Source organism: Egretta garzetta, unplaced genomic scaffold (assembly GCF_000687185.1).
Source record: "Egretta garzetta isolate BGI_Z169 unplaced genomic scaffold, ASM68718v1 scaffold526, whole genome shotgun sequence".
NCBI classification, from domain to species: Eukaryota; Metazoa; Chordata; class Aves; order Pelecaniformes; family Ardeidae; genus Egretta; species Egretta garzetta.
Window position 1 is genome coordinate 493,095 of NW_009259967.1, and position 24,096 is coordinate 517,190.

At 43.1% G+C, this 24,096-nt stretch overlaps 2 protein-coding genes across 2 annotated transcripts in view; one reads left to right on the forward strand and one right to left on the reverse strand.

Annotated features, from left to right (window-relative positions):
* Nucleotides 1-22,665, forward strand: part of ITPKA (inositol-trisphosphate 3-kinase A) — a gene marked incomplete at its 5' end in the record, with an annotated part of 37,080 nt that extends 14,415 nt beyond the window's left edge. The window contains 6 exons of the mRNA XM_035895745.1: nucleotides 9,152-9,248; nucleotides 11,311-11,524; nucleotides 13,237-13,441; nucleotides 18,005-18,106; nucleotides 19,152-19,223; nucleotides 20,113-22,665. Coding sequence (XP_035751638.1) covers nucleotides 9,152-9,248; nucleotides 11,311-11,524; nucleotides 13,237-13,441; nucleotides 18,005-18,106; nucleotides 19,152-19,223; nucleotides 20,113-20,316 — 894 coding nt within the window. The remainder of the gene's footprint in view (nucleotides 1-9,151; nucleotides 9,249-11,310; nucleotides 11,525-13,236; nucleotides 13,442-18,004; nucleotides 18,107-19,151; nucleotides 19,224-20,112) is intronic.
* The window catches only part of LTK (leukocyte receptor tyrosine kinase), a 178,079-nt gene continuing 176,386 nt past the window's right edge, over nucleotides 22,404-24,096 (reverse strand). The window contains exon 35 of the mRNA XM_035895760.1: nucleotides 22,404-24,096. This exon is cut by the window's right edge and continues 5,803 nt beyond it. The gene's annotated coding sequence lies outside the window, so the exon portion shown is untranslated.

The following is a 24,096-nucleotide window of genomic DNA, read 5'->3' on the forward strand; positions in this document are numbered from 1 at the left end:
AATACTGATTCTTATTAAAATAAAATCTGTCTTTCAGTCAACAGTATTGGCTTTTACAACATCTCAGAAAAGTAAAGGAAACCCTTGTGACAGTGCAGCTTTAAAGCCATCTAATTTCTTGACTATTTTGGCTTTTGGCCTGGGAATGACATAAAGGTTGTAGATATTTCACTTGATAATGATCAGAAGCAAAATGCCAACGTTGATTCCTGCAGACTAGTCAGCAGGCTGCGGCTCTTGGTGCTGTTTGCAGAAAGGCAAGCAATGCTTTTGCTATTTTGCACTTCATTTGCCCCTGATTTGGAGAGGGTCTGCTCTGGGAATTACAGGTGGAGTCCAAATGGGATGTGGGATTTTGTGCTTGTAGTAATTCAGTCTGGTACCGACCATCTGTTTCTCTTTTCTTCACTTCTTCCTTTAGTACAGACATAGTGAATATCCAACAAGCTTACCAAGTACCCCAAAGAGCAGCAAGCCAAAGAATGTATGCATCTCACTGCATGGTGAGGCATGACAGAGGAGAAAACACAGGAACCTGAGGCTTCTGTCTTGCAGCTTTGTTCTGCTTATTGCATTAAGTGTTTCTTATGACTCTGAAGCTGTAGCCCAGCCCATCTTGAGTGTGGTACAAACAGGAAATGAAAACCCAGCAGTCAGAGGATACACCTGCCAAACGCTGGTTGAGCAGCTGTGGCCCTCACCCATGGTTGAGTGCAAAACCGGAAGCATCAAGGGCTAAGTACAGGCTGAGCACTGTTTCTTCTCAAAGCTTTGGAGGCTGGATGGTGAAAGAGAGGGAGGGAGAGATGAAGGTGTAGTCGCAGCTTGCCTGGCAGTCTGATGAGAGGTGCTGATCGGGAAGTTGCTCGTGTAGCATGCAAACTGCCATTCTTCTTCAGGGGCGTGTGTTCTCCCTTGCTGTTGAGCACCAGTCTTACAGCTCCATCTGGCACTTGTACACCACAGGAAAATCAACTGTGTGACAAAGCAGTGGGTGTTAGTTCCCTTGGGGGCTGAACCAGATAAAAGGATGGTCAAGGCTCCCAAGCCATCTGGCACGTGGAGATTGCTCAGTGATTTACTTGATCAGGGACACGGTTACACTGTTTGTATTCCCTGAGTGACAGCTGACAGCATTTGAAGTAACACAGCTGCCCTGGCAGAAAGCCAGTTGCAGTGATTTGGGCGAATTATTAGTTGATGTTGGTTGGCATAGCACCTCTGACAGTCTGAAGAATGATGCTGTTGCATATCAGACCAGGGCACAGACTTTTTAAAGCAGGTGCTCAAATCTCCAGACTCTGGGCTCAGCTCTCCACTGATGTAAGTTATCATAGAGCAATGTTTAGATTCTGGCCCTAAATGCCCTTTTGTCTAGTGATCAACAATCACTACTGTGCAGACTAGTGTTTCTGTGCATCAGGAACCTGTTTACTGCCTAGTGACAAGAGAAGATGAAATGTGGTAATAATGGGGCTAAGTCAGTTGCTCTAAGAGCCTCACCCTGTTGTGGGAGCTGAATCAAGTATTGTGCTCAGAAACTTAGTTATAAAGGTTTGTGTGAGTGTGTGATCACATACTCCTGTTGGAGCTTGCTTGGGAGCATTCTTCTTGTTGACTTGCTCTTTCACCTCCCACCCATTGAGATCTTTGTCTCAATTTATGATTCACGTCTGATTCAGCCAAGTGGGTAGTAGACTTGGCAGCGAGAATCTCCTTAGTTTGAGGATTCCAGAAACCTTTAATAAGGGGCAAAAGCAGAGAAGCTGGCTGCTGAAAGTATGAAGTAAGTGCCTTTTATGACAAATTCAGGGACTTTTTTTCTTTTTTTTTTTTTTTGGTATTTGGGGTATTTTTGTTTTAGCTATGGGCAACTCTTGCACCTTGCTTCCCTAGACAGAGCCTTTGTGGATATTTAAGTTATATTTCTCCCAACAAATAAGGGAAAAGTGACATGTATGCCTCGCTTTCTCCATTGTAGTATGATGCCTTGTTAGGTCTTCTAAGTTTCTTTGAATACCAAATGATCCCAAGCGTAGGAGTTGCTACAGTCTGGACAATTAAAACAAAAATTACAGAATTCTGATCAAATGCAATTTGATTTTTAACTAGCTTCTTTAGATATTTTAAAAGTGTGCATGTATGTGTGTATTTATCTTTGTATATATTGTTAGAAGAAAAAACAAGGAAAATTATAATTTGCTTATATTGGGCATAAAAATGTCTGCTGTTCCAGGATCTGGATCTGACTAAGTTAACTGCCTGCCTCTTTCAGATCTGCAAAGACAACTACACTAAGCCTCAAACTGAAAGAACTCAAAACCAGAATCCCTCAGTAGGCAAATTCTGTGACTGTAACCGGAAAGATACTGTGTTGCTCAGCAGCTCTCACTATCTTTTATTTTTTTTTTTATGTAACATCACTCAAATCCCCAGACCTCTCCATGAGATGAAACTATGTGGTTGGCTGTCCCAGAGCTGCAGTCCCTTGAAAAAATGAAATCCTTAATAACCTTTGAAGCTGGCTGCTGTGAAGGTGCACCTACAGAAAACTCATTGGTTTGGGGGAAATTATGCTGGTAACAACTTGTCTTGGTAGAATATTGTGATTTTGACAAAGCAGTAGCTTCTTTGTTAAAGTGTTTGTGATTTATTTTTTTTTTTAATAGGTTGTAATTATAGTACGTAGTTACTGATTACATTCGCACCAAGAGAGAAGCATATCTAATTAAAAGATAATTACATCAGGCTAGTAATTGTTTTGGTTGTGGTCTGCTCAAAATGATTTCTTATGGAAGCTTTTCATGGTAATGGCAGGTAGTGGCTGCACTGAGACATGAAAGCAAAGTTTTGTTTGGTCTAGGCTTAGTTCATTAAAATAATATGCTTAGTAGCTTTGGACCTATATTTAAGGTTTTTGTATGTGCAGGTCCAATATGTCAAGTCAAAGCCAACTCAAATAGTGACAAACAATACTGAAAATGGAGAACAAAACTGAGTATGTTAATTTCATTTTCCAAAAGGAATTAAGTAATGTATTAAAATGGCATAAAGAATTAAGAAAACAAGCTAGCTTTCAAGCTGATTTATTTTAATTTTAATACACTAAGGTAAGTAAAACAGTCAAGGATTTTGTAGATAAAATTAACTCAGTGTTTTAAAAACATTAAGTAAATGTATATACTATAAAAAGTAAACCTGAAACAATAATAAAACTGTAAAACATACACAGAGTTTAGAAGGAACAAACACTGAGAGAGAGATATTTGCAGGACTAGACCCTACCGCCCACTCACACTGATATTTAGGCAGCTCTGTGAATAATCTTATGGACTTCATGAGGATTTGTTGTATCACTCAGAGTAATATGGGTGCTAGTGTGTGACCCAGGAAGGAAGAAGGAAGAGAGGAAGGGGGGAAAAAAAAAATTTCACAGCAGAAAGGTGAGCCACTGGAGAATGACTAATACTGTGCATGGATAAGTCATAACTGATCCCCAGTTTAGTAATGCTTGGTGTTAGCTTAGGGCCTGCTTGCAGAAGGTAGTTCCAGCGAACAGTTGGGTGGGTTCCCAGGTGTTACTTCTCCAGTCTTTATTGTTACAGTTGCTGTGTCCTGAAAGAGGCCAACACCCATCACCTTCTCTCACACTTGCTCATTTGCACTGCGTTGGCTGAGATCGTCGGGCAAGGTATTGCTCAGTGCTTTTGTGTGTTGGGCACATGGCTTGCACAGAATTATTTTGAAACACATGTAGTAACTTTTTGATAATTATAGTTTTCTGAACTCCTTGCAAGTCCCTGTGGAGGAACCTTGTTCCTTCTAGGAGTTAGTGAGACACTGAGTAGGCAGTGGCAACCAGCTATACAGATCAGATTTCAGCCCCCATGTCCTGGAGTGACAGAATTTAGCCTAAATGATGTAAAGACTTTAAGAGAACGGTAGATTATGATGACTGACAATTAAGTACTCTTTCTTAAAGCCTTTTAGGAAAAAAAAAATTACAAAAGAAATTTCTCACTATCCTTTTGTTTCTTGCTGTCATAATATCTCTCTGTAGGCTTGCGTAGGCTTTGTACTAGTGCACAAAAAAAGACAACAGGATCTTGGATAAAGAAACTGCTGAAATTTTCCTGGAAGAAGGATTTAAGGGTCATTGTTTACTATAGTCTAGCGGAATTTCCATGGAAGTTTACCAGCTCAGGCAAAAAGCTGCTCCTTCACTCTGCTGCTGATGGAAAAATGAACTTATTTAGGGACCCTGTTGATTTATGTTACTTTTCAATGTACTTTTGTTCTTTAACTCACTATAGTTTCACGTAACATGGCAGTATTATTAAAACTGATAGGTTTGTTTGGTTTTTTTTTTTCCCTGACGAAAAGGTTTTCTTATCCCCCCCCCCCCCAGTTTAGATGTGATTGGTGGTTTTAATTATTTTAAATACTTCACTTAGGACTCAATTCTGCAAATTCCTGTGTATGTATTTTACCCTTAAATAAGGGAGAGATTTTGGTTATGTTTCCGCAGAAAAGCAGAGGAAGGTTCTGGTCCCTATCCCCTGTTGCCCGTAGGAGTTGGCGTGGCTAATCTGTCCCTGAGGGATTCAGCATATGCTCAGGGAGAGATTTCAGTTGTTCTACAACTGCCTGTAAAACAGCAGCAGCAGCAACCAAAAAACCCCACCCAATTCAGGGAGTCCGCACTACCTGTTCAGTGAGCTTGGCTGTTAAGATGTTACAGCCCTTGTCCTGAAATTGTGGGAGGGTTTCAGGAAAGCTGCTTAGTTCGTGTGGATTAATTCTTGGGGGCAGTGAGGCCTGAGCCAAACCCCCTTAAAATGGATGAAATGCCTGCCAGTGAGTTTAGTGAGTTTTCCTCAGCTAAGTCTTACTGGTGTATTTGGGCAGGGTCGTCATGGCTGTGCTGCTGCATAGTAGTAACATATGAAGTTGTGCTCTCATCAAGCAAAAAGGACTGGAGAAAGCTGTGCTCACAGTGGCTCTTGGTTGCGGCTCATCTTTGCTGTTCCTTCATGGATAGGCATGATGGCAACAGCCACCTGTATCCAGGGTTGCATAGGTTGGGAATACTCCATCTGGCCAGCAATCGTGTCTGCATATGCCAGTGATAACGCAGAGCAAGTCTGCCACATCTGCTGCATGGATGTATGCTTCTCTTCAGTGCTGTGCTTCAAATTCAGAAGAGTGATTCAAAAAAGTAATCCAGATAACACAGATCAATGTCAGATACCAAGCCACAGTCCTTTGCATGCATTGTAGCTGTGTTGTGGGAATCTGTTCTCCCATTCTCTTCCCCTGAACTTCTGTTCGTTTGCTACCAAGGACACAGTTCCAGTGGCACAGCCCGTCACACAGGCTGACCCGTTGGCAGGAAACTAGTTTTTCCCTTCTTTACCATCCCACACCTTTTATTGCTCAGTGTGTCAGTTACAGTTCACATTGCATAACTTATATGCTGAATCTATGAATGTTAGTATTTCTCATGTTTGCCTCTTGGCCCTTTTGGAATGGTTTCCTTTTTCCCATTGGAAAACTCTTGAGTATATTGATCTCAACAGCATATAAAACAGCATTGGTGATGTTCAGGGCATCTGGTTCAGGCAATCCTGATAGAGAGATACCGGAGTTTTCCCTGAATATATGTGAATAGCATACATTGGCTGGGAATCTAGAAGAAATAAGGCTTGGGGAAATCCAGGCAGAGCAAAGGACCAAGGAAGACTGGGCAGGAATCTAGAAGAAACAGGGACTCTGATATGGACTGCAAATACAGATGGGCAGTGGTAGCAGTCCACTTTGTCATTGCAGCATAAAGCAGCAATTTGAAAAACACATAATACCATTGCTAACAAAGAGGAAGAGATCTTGCTTTAGAAATAGAAGCGAGAAAGATTCCTCCCACAGCAGGCACACAAAGTTTTCATCTTCCCACTCACACCACTGCTCCAACAGCATGCAGCCCTGTTTGCGTGCTGGCAATTTGCATCCTGGGTTGAGTGAGTTGGGAGACTGGAAGTTGCGGTAGGGGAAAATTGCAACCGCAGAACCCCTGCTGATGGCAGCACACCCCGTGGGATGGGTCTGGAAGCAATCCTTTCCCTCCTAGCTTGAGCTTCGTGCTTTCACTGTCTTGAGGGGTAAAAAGGTTTGTGAAGAGATTATTTAAAATAAAAATCTAAAAATTGTCAGTGTCTGTTTATTGGATGAGTAGCTTAAACGTACTCATCCAAGACAGCTGTAACCTAAGCAGCCAAAGTCCACTTGAGCTGGGGCTGGATTTGGCCCATTGCCTCTCCTTCACACCCACAGTACAAATAAAAGCTGCAGCTTCTTAGGGCTGGGTGGGAGGGAGGAGGCGGGAAAGCCACTGGAGTGTGATGTTGCATTGACAGTTGATGTGCATTCCTTGAAAACCTGAGCTTCTCATTGCTTCTGGATATAGCAGTATTACAAGTCATTGGGAGGCAGTATGCCGTTGGTTAGGAGTCACACATTATGATGAGTATAGGATCTTTATGGGAGAGTTATGGAGCAATGCTGACTTCTGATTAAGGGATGGGGAAAAAGCAGTGTTATCCTGAAAATTGGGCTGGAATCTTCAAAAACTAAATCTTTGGCTGGGGTTGCATTCAAAGTGGTCATTTTAATTCAGAATGATGTTTTCTTTCAGCTGTTCTTCAAAGAACTTAGGGCTGCGTCCCTCTGGAGTAGAAACAGTGGAGTAGACTGAAGGGCTTCTGTTGTCTGTTAAATGTGTCAAATAGACTATACAGAAATCATTTATCTTTGCTACTTGAATAACAATAGTTACGTTGCACTTTCCTCCAGAAGGAGGCTATGGGCGTTTATAGGTGGTGTGCAAGAGTCTCTCTCATCCTTACTAAACAGCAGCTAGCTCTGTGATAGAGCCAAGTTGCTTTTTAGCACTGCGAGGTTGCAGTTTGGGACGACTTAAAGCAAATAAGAATATGAAATCCAAATAATATATAAAATATGAAAGGGTCATTTAAACCTGCAGAAGGTATTTATGAAAATGGAGTTTAGCTAGAGGTAGTAACATCTGTGGAGTTGCACTAAGTGCAACTGAGTCTTCATGATTTTCAACCACACAGGATTTTGTTTGGATGTTTCCTCTTGCTGGCACAGCCTGTTTTCAAAAGTATTACTGCTGCATGGGGCACTTTATATCAGACCGAGAGTGACTTCATTTCAGCTTAAACTGCATTCAAAACCAAAATAACTTAAATCATAGAATGTTTTGGGTTGGAAGGGACCTTTAGAGGTCATCTCGTCCAACCCCCCTGCAGTGAGCAGGGACACCGCTAACTAGATCAGGTTGCTCAGAGCCCCGTCCAACCTGGCCTTGAATGTTTCCAGGGATGGGGCCTCCACCACCTCTCTGGACAACCCGTTCCAGTGCTTCACTACCTCATTGTAAAGAATTTCTTCCTTATATCTAGTCTAAACCTACCCTGTTTTAGTTTAAAACCATTACCCCTTGTCCTGTCACAGCTGGCCCTACTAAAAAGATCGTCCTCATAAATAGGAAGAAGCAATCTTATTTCACAATAAATACACTCATATAGTAATTATGTCAGTTTAATATGCAGCATAACTTAAAACTTTCTTGTGAAGACAGAAAGCTGACAGAAAGCTAACAGAAAGATCACTTGCGTCTCTTGAGTTCACATATCCTCTTGATACATTCTAAGATAGCCATAGGGTTTTGCCCTCACATGGTGACCAACATTGCTAGGGGATACCTTTGTAAGAAACATGGTATAAGCGAACAAGTTTGGGGAAGATGGCCAGGTCAGAATGTGATCTGGAAAGCTACGTTTTGCCTGTGTACATTGCCTGCAATTTCACTTTTGTATTTTTCGCTTTGGTACAAGTATAGTGTAGAAGACAATAAAAATCAGGTACCCTAAGCCCCTAAATAGTCAGATCAATATCCTTACTAGAGAAGACACGGTTGGTTTGAGGGTGGATTTTTCAGGTGTTGAGCAATGACCTAAATGCATTTTCAGTGAAATCAACGCCTCCCATTGATTTTGGTGAATCCCAGTTAGACTGTTGATAAGCACTTCTGTAAATGCAGCCTAATCCCCAACTATAAGTGATCTCAGCACTAAATTGTCATGCACAAGTATTGTGTTGGTTTTTTTTCTCCTGCAGGGTATTATGCCCTAGGGAGAAGAAATGAGCCTACTGTCCTTGTCTGTAAAGCGCTTTGGGATCCCTCAGAGTGTAACATGAACGTCAGTGGGCTGTGGTTCTCTCCCACCCGGGTTTCAGTTCCCAAGCACGAGACTTTTTCACTTTCTACTTTTTTTTTTTTTTTTTTTTTTTTTTTTCCCCCCCTCCCTTCTGCCTCTGTGACAGAGCACTGGGCGGCTGTTTGCGAGCAGCTGTTCTGTTTCCCTGTCTGCCTGCAGCCCTATCCAGACAGCTGCACCCTGCCGCAGCCCAAGGTGGGCAGAGGAATGCCCAGCTTTGTTAAAAAGTAACAAGATTGGGAAAGAGGGGAGGGAGCAGGAAAATCTGAGCTGGAGTAGATTCTACAGCATGCTGTCAGTGGGTGCTGAGAGACCTGGGTGACCTCCGTGCCCAACTAGAGATGCATTTTCTATGCATCTGTCACAGTAAGGCTCACCTGCTGACTTGGAGAAAGCCGTTAATCATGAGGTGATGCTGAAGTTCTCTGGGAAAGGAAGTATTGCTGACAGTGGCAAACAGCTTATTTTCATGTCTCATGGAAACTTAAATGTGCACAAGTGTGTGTTCAGCATCTGCTTTCCGCATACTGCATGACTCAGAGACAGAGAAGGTCAGGTGTGGCTGAGAACAGGCCTGTGACGTGCAGTATGACACTTTTTTTTTGGTTTGCTTCTTGCAGGCAGCTTTCTTGTTGCTGGTAGGTCATTATATATGTAAGTATTTGTCCATTCTTGGGTTTATGTGTGTATTTTTCCAATTATGATCATAGTGTCTGTTTTGTGGTTCCAACTTTGAGCACTTACAAATTAGTGAGGAACAATTCAATGTGCATGAAGCTATCTGGTAGGTTTGTGGCATGTCAGGATTTCAGCTTTTGCCCAACTTAATATTTCTTTTCTTTGTATTCCAGAAAAAGGCATGGCATACAATTAAAACCATGGTTAACTTACCAGTTATCAGCCCCTTCAAGAAACGCTACTCATGGGTGCAGTTGGCTGGGCATACAGGTGAGATGGATGTCTTCAACGTGTTTGTCTCTGGAGCAGGGATGGCAGCAGCAAAGAAAACAGTGTTTCAGTGTTTCTCTGTTTCCTTCCTTGAGGTAAAAGGAAGCAGGCAATATCACATGAATCTGTGAACTAGAATATCTTTCCTTCAGTTGTGGTGGGTATAGGGAAGGGGGAATGATATACTTGAATAATGAGATGAGTGACGAAGCCATGCTCAGACACTGAGGAAGGACCAGGCTGCTGATGCATCCTTGTAAGGTGATATATGTAAAATACACGTTAGAGGGAAAGAAAAGGAACTGGGGAGTTGAGGCCCTAGGCTATCTGTTGCTGTTGGTTCTGGTGTGGGATCATCTTTCTTGACTGGGTAGCCAATATCTTAGTTCCTTAGTGAAAAAAACCAAATTTGGTGAAAATTGACTTGCTGACCAGGTGTTTGCATTGCGAGTCTGTCATTGTTCACTGTATGTGTGCAGCTCAGTCGACTGGTTCTAGTTTTGTGTCTGTGGAAGTTGGTGCATGTGCTCCTGATGTAGGCTTTGTTTCATTGGTAAGACAAAAAAAAAATAACAAGAGAAGTCATCAGGTTTGCTTCTCTCATGCTTTATTTAATTCCTATGCAGCCCTTGTTCCTAAAGTGCTAGTGTGGGGTTTATTAGTACACATGTGGGCAGGCACCTACGCTGCATCGTGCTTTAATACAGTACCTGAACCACCTCGTTATATGTTAATGCACTAATATGATGCGCTTCAAAGCTGTGCAGAGAAATGTATTTAGTCCTAGAAATGGAGCAGCTGCATTTTGCACAGTGGTGTTGGTGAGGCTGACTCGTGTCACACAGAGTGCCAAGATCACACAGTCTTATTGCAGTTTTTATCACAGTGTGTATGGGGTTGGCTTGATCGGTGTGGAGTGATGCACTGGTCGTGTAATCGTAACCCTTCTGCAGGCTTATGTAGTAGGGTGGAAGAGGAGGGTTAAGAGGTGACTAGAAGCTGATAAGGAAAGATACTGCTCCACTTTGCTTTAGATAGTTTTCTGTGGTTGCGTTTAATCCATCCTTTCTGCGGTGGTTGTTCTCTGATATGACAAGTTCTTTCTAAACTAAAACCTGGGCCATCACCAACCTCACCCTTGTGCTGTGGCAGTGCCAGTTCTAGGGTTTGTTGGAGAAGAACCAGTCTGCAATGGCTGAAGGTTTCTGCTGTGATAAAAGTTGAGCATTAACCCTGGGATTAATGAGGCTCCTACTTTGGTGCCTATTTTACATTGTGTAGATTAAAGGGTACCTCTGGATGAAATGTGTGCTTTCCTCAGATATTGTTGGCAGGGTGTGGGACAGGAGAGTGACTTCTGCGGCTAAAGTCTAATTACTGCCAGTCTTGGCCTATGCAGACTCATTTGTACTGGATGCCATTCAGACACAGGGTTGTAAAAAACCAATTGCACTACAGGCTGTACCTGTGGATTAGAAGGGCTCTGGAGAAGAGGCAGTACCTGGAGGTACACACATGCACAGTCACATCATGTGTGTGTATAGAAAGGGCAGTGTTTGGCTTCTGGCCTGTTCGGGGCTGTTTAACGATCACTGATTGACTGTACGGCCTCAGTACGTACACACTCAGCAGGTATACCCTATGCAAGGATTAAGGACAAAGCCAACACTGGCAGTGTTACGCAGCTTTAAAACACCCTGTCAGAGGATTAATGAATTCTGGCTCGTGGCTTCTTCCTGTGCATTTTAATAAGTGTAGTAGTGTTTAATAACCTAACAAAGAGTTTAGCATGGAAAGAAACCCCAATGGCCTGGAGCAGCTGCAACCCCTTAAAGCTATAAATTCTGACATGGGAATGTATCCAAAGGGACTTTCACTGCCAACGGCTGTGTTTGTCCTGGGTGTTTTATTATTTTATGAAAAGCTTGTTATCTTCTCTGTTTAGGGGAAATCTTTAACTGGTGTCATGAGGCTGAGGTAGATGAAGCTGGAGTGGTGGGGGAAGGTGTTTTTCTTTTTTGTGGGTCAGTCTTGTCAGTATGTGTTTGATTTTCTTTTTTAGGGAGTTTCAAGGCAGCTGATAGCGGGAAGATTCTCAAACGCTTCTCAGAGAATGAAAAGGAGTGTTTTGAGCGATTGATGAAAGACCCGCTACGCTCCTGTGTCCCTTGCTTCCATGGTGTGGTGGAGAGAGATGGCGAGAGCTACATTCAGCTGGATGACTTGCTTACTGATTTTGAAGGGCCTTGTGTGATGGACTGCAAGATGGGGATAAGGTGGGGTACATGAAAGAGAAAGCGCTTTCTAACCCAAATGCATTTGAGGACATGGGGGTAAGGGGGCGTGTGGTCATGCTCTCTCTGGAGGAGTTTGGTAATGTTTTTGGAGCCTTGGGGTTCAGTCCGGACAACCTGTTGTTGCTTTGGCAGTCGCCTTGGACAACCTGAGGAGAGTATGTCCCATTGTTTCCTGGCTGTACATGGATTCTGTAAACTGACTGATCTGTAGCTACAAAAGCTATTCAAATCAAGGTATTTTCAGGGTTTTTTTAAGACAAAGTTTCTCTGCAGTGGCCTGGTAATACATGGGGAAAAAAATTACATGATTCATTCACTGCAAGTTCACTTAATCTTTGTGTACGCAGTGATTGAAAAAAACCCACAAAGAATAAAATTCCCATCTCCAAATGTGATGGCTGAGTAGCAGTGTGAAAGACCATTTCCAACGCTTGAATGTGCCTTCACTGGTATTGATCTTTTCGGTAAAGAAAAGAGATGACCATTTGCTCAGGACTGACCTGTGTTTTTTCCCTACTCTGACATCTCCATGGTTGTTCTCCAGATTCTCACTTTCTTTTCCTTTTCTTGTCTGTGATTAAGAGGAAAATCTCAGAAATGTTCTGTAAGCATAACAAATAGATAAAGAATCTGTTGAGAGCCTGGAGTAACAGTACAGAGAGGTATGAACTGTCATAGTAATCTTTTGGGTGCCAGCTCAGATGCTCGAGAGTTAGTGTCGTAAATGAGTTATTCAACTTACAATGAGTGCAGACAAGCCTTTTCAGATGGAGGCAGAATCTGAAATGAATTGTCAGCTAAATCAGAGTAGAAATGTGTAGCACCGGTATGCCCAGAAGAAAGAGGAGAAGGATTTGCAGCAGTACGTGTTTTATTCAAAGTAGGTGACATTCTGATAATGAGCGACAGCATCTCCTAAACACCAGCCTGGTTTATTACACTGTGATGAAGAAAGTACATCCCAGGCGCCTGACAGTGCAAGCTTTGTGGAGAGAGACAAGCTCTAGGAGTCCAGTGGAATGTAGAGAACATGGATAGTGCTGTTCTAATGGTTACCAGATTAACAGGCTGAGTGATAACAGCAGAATGTGGAAGGTTTGTCACCCTTCACCTTCCTGTTCTTAGTTACCTCTTCTAGTTCAGAGCTGCTCAGGTAATCTGCTTTACTCTTTCATTTTTACTGTATGAAGAGTCATTCTGTCTTTCACTGTCTAATGAGTTAAGTAAAACCTTAATTGCTTTCTGAGGTCTAAAAAACCCATGCATGATTGATGTTAGGGGTTTTTTTGAGGAGCGAGAAGACAGTAAGACTTCAGCAGCCCTATTGGCTTTTGATTTCATTGTAAGTGATCTCTCCTAACTGTCCTCTGAAAATACAGTTCTGTTTTGTGGCATGGTAGGAATTCGGCTTTCTCCCATTCTGTAAGCAGGACATAACAATAGCATGTAACAGTATGTAAAGGTATAGTTAGAACAAGAACTGAATGACACAATTCCCGATTCCTGCAACTGTTCCACTACATATGCTTGTGCAGTCATTAGTCCATGTTCTTTAGTTTGCCCACATGCAAAATTGGGGTAATCGTAACACTTACTTTCCTGGTTGACATTTCTTGAGGCCTGGCTGTAAGTTGCAGAAAGAAATGTTTGAGGAGTCCTTACAGTTTTGTTGGTATGTGATGTTTTTGCAGGACATACCTGGAGGAAGAGTTGACTAAGGCCCGTGAGAAACCAAAGCTGCGTAAGGACATGTACAAGAAAATGATTGAAGTGGATCCTCTTGCTCCCACAGCTGAAGAGAATGCCCAGCATGCTGTCACCAAACCCCGATACATGCAGTGGAGGGAAACCATCAGCTCTAGTGCCAACCTGGGCTTCAGGATTGAAGGGATTAAGGTAATAGTTTAATTTCTGGAGTTTCATTTTTGGTTCTTGGAGACTGATCTTTGTTTGATTTGTTGATTAATCAAAAAGCTAGTGTGCATCAGTAGCCAGGTTTTCCAAAGGATGATGTGAAAATGCCCTAATCAAAACCACAGAGATACAATGAAAATGAGACTGTTATAAGGAAGAATTCAGAAATGAAGAAATAATTGCTTCTGCCCATGCAATTACTTTTTTTTTTTTTTTTTTTTAAATCTGGGAACTATACATATTTATTCCATGTGAATCACAGTAAAGTGGTTTTGTTCCAATTGTGTTTATTTGCAAGGCATGTTAAAAGCATTAGCTTAGATATCCTTGGGATTGAGGAAACCCCTTTTCCTTTTAAGTACATGACAATATCTGGTATAGATGGAGCTGGAATAAAGCCAAAACAACCAAAAATAAAATTTCTCCATCAACAAAGTCCATCTGCTGTTCCTGATGGATGAGTTTGTGCCCCTATACCATTTCTAGGATAGTACTTTGCAGCCACAGAAGAACCCTAGAAATTTTCTTTGCTACTCATTGATCCTGTATATTTGTTGTGTACCATGGCAATGTCAAATTCCTACCCAGAAACCCATTAGGACCTTCTCTCAGAGTATCAGCCACCGGGCTCAGTTACTTGAATGTTAATGTTCACTCGCTGGAATCCAGAAGTGTGCTTTTGGCTTGCATAGGCCTGTCACAGCTAGCCTTAAACTAGTTTGCTTGGGGTTAGTTAGTGGTACAGCAGCACAGAGCATGGTGAGGGCTGCCCAAACCCACACACACCCTGAATGAGTACTTGTTACCTGAAGCCCATGATCGGACAGCTATGAGGAAGTTAGTGTGGGTTACCCGGTGTGATTTCAGGGTGTTCCTAGAGCATATACATTCAATTTAGGTATGTTAGGACATTGTGAATTACAGTCTGGATGAGTTTTGCTTCCATTTCGTAGTTCAAGCACATAGGAAGAAGAAGGGGATAAAAGAGGGGTGATGCTGATTAGTGGAGGCTCTTTATAAACACCCCTTTCTTCTCTGCTTCCCTGTGTTGTCTTCTCCCTTCCTCATTCACAGATTCTCCTGCTGTGATGCAGGAACTGGGGCTTCCAGCTCATGCTGTGCTGGCCCCCTGTACGTTCTGTCACCCACTCCTGGCTGTTAGACACAGGCATCCTCACACAGGATTTGTCTGGGTGGCAGATGATCTGGCTCTGGTCCAGCCAAGACACTTTCTGTCTCACCCTTTAGCCACCTAATGATGTCATCAAGATGCCTGTTCTATTCCTATACCACTTAGGTCTTTGGATGCCCTGTGTAATGGAATCAGAAACCCAAATGATCTTGAGACCTTTTACATATGTTCTTGGAAAGATAGTTGGTCAGTGTAGAATGCTTACAGATTTATGTCGAGTCCTGGAGAGTGGCTGAGCTAAGGGAGCACAGTGAAACCTCCTGGCTTGTTCTTTGTGGCTTGGCTGGTTATCAGAGGTGGGTAGGAGCAGTGTGGCACACAGGCTGCATGACACTTCCCTCTGAGACAACGCTGTAACTGTGCAAAACAGGACACAAATACTTAATCTTTTATTAAGCACGGGAAGTGTTTGGAGTACTGCAGTACATTACCTTTTCCTCTATCTCCCTGTGCTGTTATGAGGGATGTAGGTCTCTCTCTCTCTCTCTCTCTCTCTCTCTCTGAGAAATGGTGACAGAAAGGGAGTTGTTCGTTGTAGCTGAACTGTACATCCAGTTGTATGTATCTGCAGAAAAGCAAAGCCCTGCTGCAGAGATCCTCATTTTGAAGGAGAGCCTATAAGGGTCAGTGGTGCCAGCTAGTGGTTGATGGGGAAAAGGGGTTGTTCTCCCTGGGTGCACTGGTGAACTCCTGGAGTTAGCTGAACAGGTATCTTGGGTTTGGTCATTCAGAAATATGTCCTCCCTGTGGCTGCTGGAGCAAGGACCAGAAGCAAAGAAACTGAAATCACAGAAACCCTTCTGTGAAGTGGCTTCCAATAAATGAGATCGGATTCACCATATGTGCTGCTCCTTCATCAGTGGCGTGCCTTTTCTCTTTAGGTTGATCCATCTCTTTTCCTTGCCTCACTTCCCTATCTCTGAAATCAGGCGAGGTTCACTTTTGGGATTTGTCCCTCTTCCTCTTACCAAAATACTTGGAACCATTTGATTTCCTTACAGCTGGCACCTGACACTGGGTCTCTTGTGCCTGCCAGATTCAGGATGCAGGTTTCCTCGCTGGAGGGGGCTGTCTGAAGGCTAGGCACCACAAACATTGGCTCTACAACACCAACAGTCTTGCAGAGCAGAGATGCATGGGGCTGAGAATCAGAAGTTCTGGCTTCCCATTCTGTCACTGAACCTCTGTGCAGTTTGGGAATTTGCTTCTTCCTTTAGCTGACCCTTTAGATCAGGGATAGCCCTTTTTCCAGGAGGACATCAGGTTTGATTCATAAATCTTGGTGAATCCATTTAGGTCACAACCTTAACCCAGAGCCCTTTAAGGGAAGTCTGCAGAGGAATCTGAGCAAGACCACACAGGTTAAGATAGGTAGCACTATTTTATGGAGCAGCCAAACCTGCCCTCCTGCTGGCCATGTCACTGTCACATCTAATGAGCAGTGCTGCAAGTGGCCCACTAGCCGCAACGGTGCTACGGGCTGCTCTGCTGTGCAGGACTGTACGTGGAGGCCCGGACAAAGGTATGACTTCAAGGAGCATGTCAGGCAAGCGCCTCTTGGGGATCAGGTACATCCAGAGTTGTTGCAAGGACCTGGTATGGAATACAAGGATGGTGCCATTCAAAGTCTGGATGTTGTTCACAGCCAGTGAAGTCAGGCAGCGGTTACAATTCCTGGCAACCACTACAAAGGAATGAAACCATAAAAGTGTTTCTAAACAACAGGGAAGCAAGAATTAGTCTGTCCTGAGAAAAAAGGATGAGAAGGGAATGCATGGCAGCTATTCCAGACTTTGCTCTGGAATTTGAGGCATGGGGAGAAATTATTTTTAAAGCAACCGTACTCCAGTGAAGAGGTACAAGGCATCAGGCTAAGTTTCAAATTTCTGTGTGCTCTTGAGTATTATCATACATCGGATCAGATGGCTCCTAACTTTCACAACCTCTCTTGCCTGACTTGCACATCTCATCAGGCTGACATGCTGCACTTGTATCTGGCCCACAGCCTTGGGATAAAATTCTGTTTATTCTGCTGCTAGAAAGTCTGGTAGGTGGGAGGCTGTACTGCATGGCTGTGCCATTCAGTCAGTTCATTCTCTTGCATGATAAATCTGGAAATTTAGCATTATCAGATTTTTTTTCATGTATATACTAGGGGCTGAGTTCTGCTGTGGAGTAAATATTGTTTCACCTGCTGAGACTGGAGCGGAATTTACATGGTTTTGGTGCAGTGACTTCTAATGTGTGGGAGGGAACACATTTTGATGACCTGTTGACTTACTCATATAATGGAAATGAGGGATTTCATTGGACTGATATGATGGAGAGGAATACAGTTTAATAATCTTGCAGGCTTTTAGTGGATACAGGCTACCAGCTGCAATAGTTGCTGTGGTTTTACATGCATGTCCTAAAAGCTCACATTTGTGTCTCTTGAAGCAACAGGGATATTCTTGGAGAGATGCATATTCATAGAGTCTATGTTGACAGATATCTCCCATTCATGCATTGCTCTTACTTGCTTGTAGCCCCACAAGCACAAACTGGTCACTACCAGCACGTACAAGGACTTGTTTTTTCAGTAGGAGGATGCTTCTGTAGGGAGTCGTTTTGCTAGCACAAATATACTCTGAATTTCTCCAGGACCCAGTTGCATACGAGCATGCACACACTGTCCTTTGCTAAAATTCACATACCTGGTGTGTCACTTGCTAGCATTCGTGTCACTTGCTAGCATTCGTGTCACTTGCTAGCATTCGTGTCACTTGCTAGCATTCGTGTCACTTGCTAGTGTTCCAAATCCAGAGTTGCTCTTGGCTGCAACTAGCTTTCCGTTCTGTGACTTCTGGGTCATGTTAATGTGCAAAGGTGTATTGGGAACTGAGTCTTAACTGCAATTCTTTGATTTCCCCATTGAAAAACAAAACAAACAAAAAAATAAACAAAAGGGACTAGTAAAACTGAGTTTGAAAATGTCCCCTTACACCCCCAGACAGGGTTTGACTACGCCAAGCTAGATGAGAGGACAACCAACGAGGTCACTGTGGTTTGCCCCATTGAACTTTGCACTGCTAGTACTGACACGTGAGAAAACCTTTCCGCAAGCTGGTAATACCATGAGTTGTTTTTTTTTAACTGCACCCGACAGGAAATGAAGTGCCATTTAAAGTTATCCAATCAGCTTTTGTCTCTTTTCTCCACTTCTTGCTTGGTTTATCTGCTCTCTTCCTGTTCAACATCCTTTCATCTGGTTAGCAAGAGCAGAGCTGCTGACGGTTCAGGAGGAGTGACTGATGGGGGGAATGCTGTGTGTGTAATATAAATCGTCTCTGTCTTTGTGCGTTTTTGTGCAGAAGGCGGATGGAACATGTAACACAAACTTCAAAACTACAAAGACACAGGAGCAAGTTCTACAGGTTTTTGTGGAATTTATTGAGGGCAACACAACTATTCTGGTGAGTCTGAACTCTTCAGGTTCACTGATCTTTGACCCAATGAGCTTGCTTCAGGGCCATGTGCCCTCCGGTACAAGAAAGATCACTTAAACTATCAAGGCAGAAAATGGTTTGGACTTCCAGTCCCTCTCAGCAGATGGAGTGGACGTGGGGACTTGGTGGGCTGTGAGAAGTAGCTGGCCGAGACCAGTTCTGGCAGCTCTTGCCATGAGTTCATGTCAAGTTCCTCAGGCTAGCAAAACATCGCTCAAGCTAACTTGCGGCTTGCCATCACCTTCGACCGTAAGTGTTGGGTGCAGCAGATGATGTCTAGGCAAGGATTGTGTTGGCAGGAAAACCCGTCATTCGGGAATTAAGTCTGGAGAGGGTAAGACCAGAGCATGGGGGCAGGAAGCGAGATTGGCAGTTGGCTGTGCTCCTACATGCGAGACTCGCCTCAAAGAGCAATTCCTGTACGCAACTTCAGAGGTAGCACAGCAGGCGTGTGGTAGATGGCATAAAACGTCTCTTGTCCTTGGAACTTCAAAGGGTGCCGTAGTGTTTTGCTGCAGTGTAGAAGCCATTGTGAAGGCAGGTTAGCCCTCCAGGAGGAGTGCGCTTGGTAACACAGGGCAGCTTTTTTACCTGCCCCCCTGCCCAACATCGTTGGAGCTTGTTGTCTCTAACAAAATTTCATTCTCTTTTCACTGTGGACAACTGAAATATTTTTAATTGCTTGAAACTTTTTTCTCTTTATTAAAAAGAAAAAAATAAAGAGTATGCAGAAAGTGTAGAGTCAGATGCTACCTCACTGCATCCAAAGCAAGATAGATCAGTAATGCTTGGTGTAACGTGTAGCAGAGGATCTCTGAATTTTCATTCACCATGAAAGCCTGTTGAATTGTGTTTTCAGATTGACTTTAATTATGAACCTGTTGTTTTGAAGGACCTCTAGCCTAAAATCAGCATGATGTCTTCATTATATTGACTCTTGTAAATAGAGTATCTTCATTCATTCTTTACTTAAATGTTTACTGGTTTTTTTTTTTTCCTCCTCTTCCTCCAGAAAAAATACCTCAAGCGTCTGCAGGAAATTCATATAATTCTTGAATCCTCAGACTTCTTCAAGCGACATGAGGTGAGCAGTGAGCGTGATACTGTGGGCTTCCTTTGCCCATTCAGATGTACTTCAGAATAGCCTGCTGTATTAGTAGAAAGGAGTTTGTAGCAGAAGAAAACTAACATATGTTAACAAAACAGATGATGCCTCAAAGCCTCCATCAGAACTATACAGAAGATTAAACCAGTCGAGGAATAATAAATCCTCCCATCTTTATAACATCCCAGCACTTACAGTCCTGGACCACTGCAGGGCATGGTTTCTTAGTACCAGTTCCCCATGGATTCTCTAATCTTGGTGTGTTCCAGTGGGAATCTGTACAGCAGAATGGTAATATGGAAGCTTGCATTTGGAACAGTAGCATTTGGTTGTAGTTTGACAACAAAGACTTTATTAGCTATACTGGATTTACATTGAAACACTGTATAATTCTGCTCTATATGTTCTTGTATGCTTTGCTGTGGAGAAGGCATCACTGGCATTGTAAGTTCTGCTTGTTACAGCTCAAGATTTTGAGATCAGACATTTTATTTTACCTTGTTGATTTCCTCTTGTCACTAGAGGCATTTCTGTTAATCGTGGGTCATGGTCTTTCTTTGGAAGTAGTCACTGGCTTTTGCTGAATTGCTCTAACTGACACCTGCTGCCAAGTGAGCTGGAGAATTGCTTCTCTTCCCTCTGTCTACTGGGGCCCTTTTCCCATCTACAGGCCCATTTATACGTTACTGATTGATATGGTTATGCAAATTAGCATGTAAATTGTCAATGTATAAGTGCAGCCCAAAAGTCTGTTGAGTCGTAGGTGAGATGGTCATTGGAGGAAGTCATCATCTTAGTGGGAAGCATTAAGTGATGGGGGAGAGCTAAAGATATGTTCCTAACCACATCATCTCAATCTGTCTTCCAGGTCGTTGGGAGTTCACTACTTTTTGTACATGATGGCAGTGGGAATGCCAATGTGTGGCTGATCGATTTTGGAAAGACCACCCTTCTCCCTGATGGGCAGACACTGGATCACAGGATCCCCTGGCAAGAAGGCAACAGGGAGGATGGGTACTTGTTGGGATTGGACAATTTGATTGGCATCTTGGAAAGCATCACTGAAAGATGAGTTGAGAATGGCACGAAACTTGCAGGGCTGCTCTGTGATGTTCTGCTCTACTGGGATCACTCAGAAGGAAACCTTTAACTCCCTCCAAACTTGTGAGGTCATCAGTCCGGAGGGAGCTGCATCCAGAACCCAGCAGTTAGTCATCAGAATGACTTTGCATTGGCCCTCTATGAACCTAAATAACTCCAGATTGGTCTGTACTGCACCAGCCTGACTTTGGGCTGGTCCTCAGAGAATGAAGATCTCCATACTCAGGAATCACACCAGCGTGAGTCAAGAGATCTGTGTGGTAAACCAGAATGATTCTCATTTCTGGCAAGCAGATGGGACTCCAGATTACCTCTTAGTGAACCAGAGCAAGTGTGTGGGGATTCAGGGTAGAAAGAACAATTTTTCAGGGAACTGCACAGTCTTGAAACCAGCAAGACAGGTTCCACCCCACCCCCCCCAATTCCAAGTCTTTTTGCTCCTGTGTACACTATAGATTGGACCAACAACTTCTGCTGCGTTGTGGTACAGTGTGCACAAGGTGGAAATGGGTGATAATCACAAGAAACCTGGAGCGAAGGGAGACAGCAGTTTGTAGTGGCTGGATGTGGTAACTGCTGTTGACCATTCCTCCTCTTCTCTACCCTAGCCTCGATTCGTTTCTATCCAAGAACAGCCTTCTATCCAAGAATGTAGCCTCTCAGGAGATTACAAATACTCTAGGGAGAGAATAGCAGCTTATTGTCTCCAAAAACATTTGGCTTTCAGACTGGGTGGGCTGTTGGAAAAGTGCCTAGCCTGGCAAGTTTGGCCTCTTGCAGCTGAACTGCAGTTCTGAAAATCAGTAATGACTCTTTCACACACAGACCAGGGAACTAAGGGTTTTTTCCAAGGCTTGTTTATTTTTAAAGATAAAACTCCTACACATGTGCACACACATGCCCACACTAGTAGCCAGCAACCAATGTCATCTCTTAAGATCATGGTTTGACTGTCTCCTAATGCATGTGACCTCTTGGCCATGTTCCTGTTCCCAAATATGATTCTGCCACTTCAGTCCATCGACTGGCACAGCGACTGGGGAGGTAATGTTTCTGCGTTCACAGCATTACACTAACGATGAGGCAATTCCCAGGCATCTTTCCTCCAAGGTATCAGCTGTTAACTCAGGGCAGTTTGGGGGAAGGCATGTCCATAGATGGCATCCCCTAGTCCCCATCTGGAATCACAGGGCACTCTGTGGTTCATTCTTCTCTTGCTGTGGCCCAGGCACAGCCACAGAAATTTCACAGTGTTTAGGTTAAAAATCAAGAAAGACTGAAGTGGTTTCTTGTAATGGCTTCACATTCCTTTGCTGTTGGCTGCATGTAGTCACTGGAACAGTTCTTTAAATACTAGCAGTATAAATACTATCAGTATTCACATGTTCACTTACATTCCAGGTTTTAACATTAATAACGTGATGATGCAGTTTTCAAAATGAATACAAGACTGATGTTACTATTTGGTTGTTAATCCCCTTTCAACAGCTGAAGCTGGTGATGCACACTGATCAGAAATTGCTGTCTTTTGCCAGTGTCCTGTGTTCAGAAGAGATTCTGAGAACTGTAGGGTATTTGAGAGTGACTCCATGTTTTTGGAAACTGCTATTTCGATAATGATCAAGATTATGAGCAAAAAAAGACTGTTCTGGACCAAAATTTATCTATAACATTTGTAATTAGAATTGAACAGCCTAAAAGAATTCCTAAAAGGAGTTATGTTAGATAACACACTACTGCACTAAGAGAAAGTCAGATTTAATAACTTTTTCATCATCGCTAAACAAAACAGCAGTATTAAAAACTCAAGCTCACTTGTGATCTAAAAGGTAGGCGGCATAGAGTGGGTATTCTGTACGAAGTAATGACATGTGGAAACATTTCATCCTAAACCAGAAGTTGCTTGGTAATTATTTTTGCAGTTCATTGCAAAGTCAGACTTCTTCTGTGGCCTCCTGGAGTCCCTTGCAATTTTACTTTCATGATGGTATGTTACTGAATTTTCCACTTGGATCTTTCAGAGGGTTTACAGGGTTGTGTTGTTATTTTTTTTTTTTTCTAAGTGACAGCGAACCTTCAATAGAGCGCACAGATATCATCATTCCAGATGCTTCCTAACTGTTGAACTGCTATGAGATGATAAATTAATCTGTGGTGAATTTCATACAATTTAAAAAAAAAAACCCCATGAACTTCCTCCTTTCCTGCAACCAACAGGTAAGCCAGTGGTGAGCAGCAGTTAAGGAGAACAGAGGAGGACTTTAATAACAATACCTTTTCCAGGAGACTGCAATTGCAAGCAGTCCTACCATAATAACAAAAAAAAAATTAGGGAAGTTAGAAATGAGACTGTTATGGTGATAGAATTCATTAGTGGTTTGTCTAATTAATCTTCAGAGTTAAAGCTCTTTTTTTCTGTTACCACATATGTGAATCTTTTGCACCAGCGTAACTTATATTCTAGAGGGGAAATTTAGAGGGTAAAAGTTGATGCTCAAATGTCAGTTGAGAATTTTAAGCCAAACTTTTAGAATGACTTTCCAGTTCTAAAGGAGAACTAGAAGCAACATGGTACCAAGTAGCTTCAGAAAAAAAAGAGGGGCTGCTAGCACCTGGGTGCTTTGCAGTACATGGTCTTGGGGGAAAACACGGAGAATGATCCATTCCTCCACAGGAGTTCAAAAGGGGCGGGAGAGCGGAGAAATTGTGACCCTGGTCTGGAAACTCATTCTAGATGATAAATAGTTCCAGCAAGATAGTTTTGAAATGTCTCTTTGGCTTGCCAAGGGGCTAGAAGGGAAGAAACCACAATCTTTTGCTGCTTTTACAGGAAAGGAGAAATGGAGGCAGCTTTCCATTAGCGAACAGCAGGTGTAGGAATGCAGCTGAGCACTGGAGCTTAAGGGGCTGGGGGCTATGACCTCATGAGCAAACTACCACAGGGTAAGTTAGATCCCTTGATTCACAGCAGATGGCCCAGCGTGCCTGTCTGTGTACCCTCACTTGCTGGTGGGAGGAAACAGCACAGCCTTCTTTCACTAGGGGGTAAGTTGCCTTGAATAAGCTTAGATTTACCAGAGGGTCAGCGTGATGCCTTTGCACAGGCATGTAAGATACAAGAGCTGATGCACGATAACCAAGGTTCTTGTTCACATACAAGTCCAGGCTGTAGTTCTCTCACGCCCCTGCTGAGATACCGCCTCACTCTGGAGACACCGAGCGCACGCCTGTTCCCACAGCAGGGTAAGATACGCTGGCCCAGAGGCACGTCGGTGCCGAACAGCTAACCCCTGACTGGGGCACCATGGTCTTTAAACTCAGCAGTTAGCTGCAACAATGCTTACTGCTGTAGCTGCTGCATTCCTGTATGAAACTAGCAGTAGGGCTTCTCTCCCTCCGTTTTGTCAGTGACTTGGTTTTTTGGCCTTGGACAACTGTCCTAGGCCTCTGTTTTGTTCCCATTTTACAGATGGGAATAGTACCTACTTACCTCACAGGACTGGTGTGAGGCTGTCCTTCGGTAGTGCTTGCAAGATGCTGTGAGATTCTTTGGAGAAAGGTGCAATAGAAGAAGAAATGCACAAAGAGATACATCAGCTGAGTTTAAAAATTATGGGTGTTGGGGCCCCACGAGGATATAAATTTGGATTAAATTTAACCAGAGTGGTAAAAATTAAATCCCTCTTAATTTTACACGGGGGGGGGGGAAGAGGGGGGAAGCGGAATTCACTTAACATCTGATCCCGTTCCT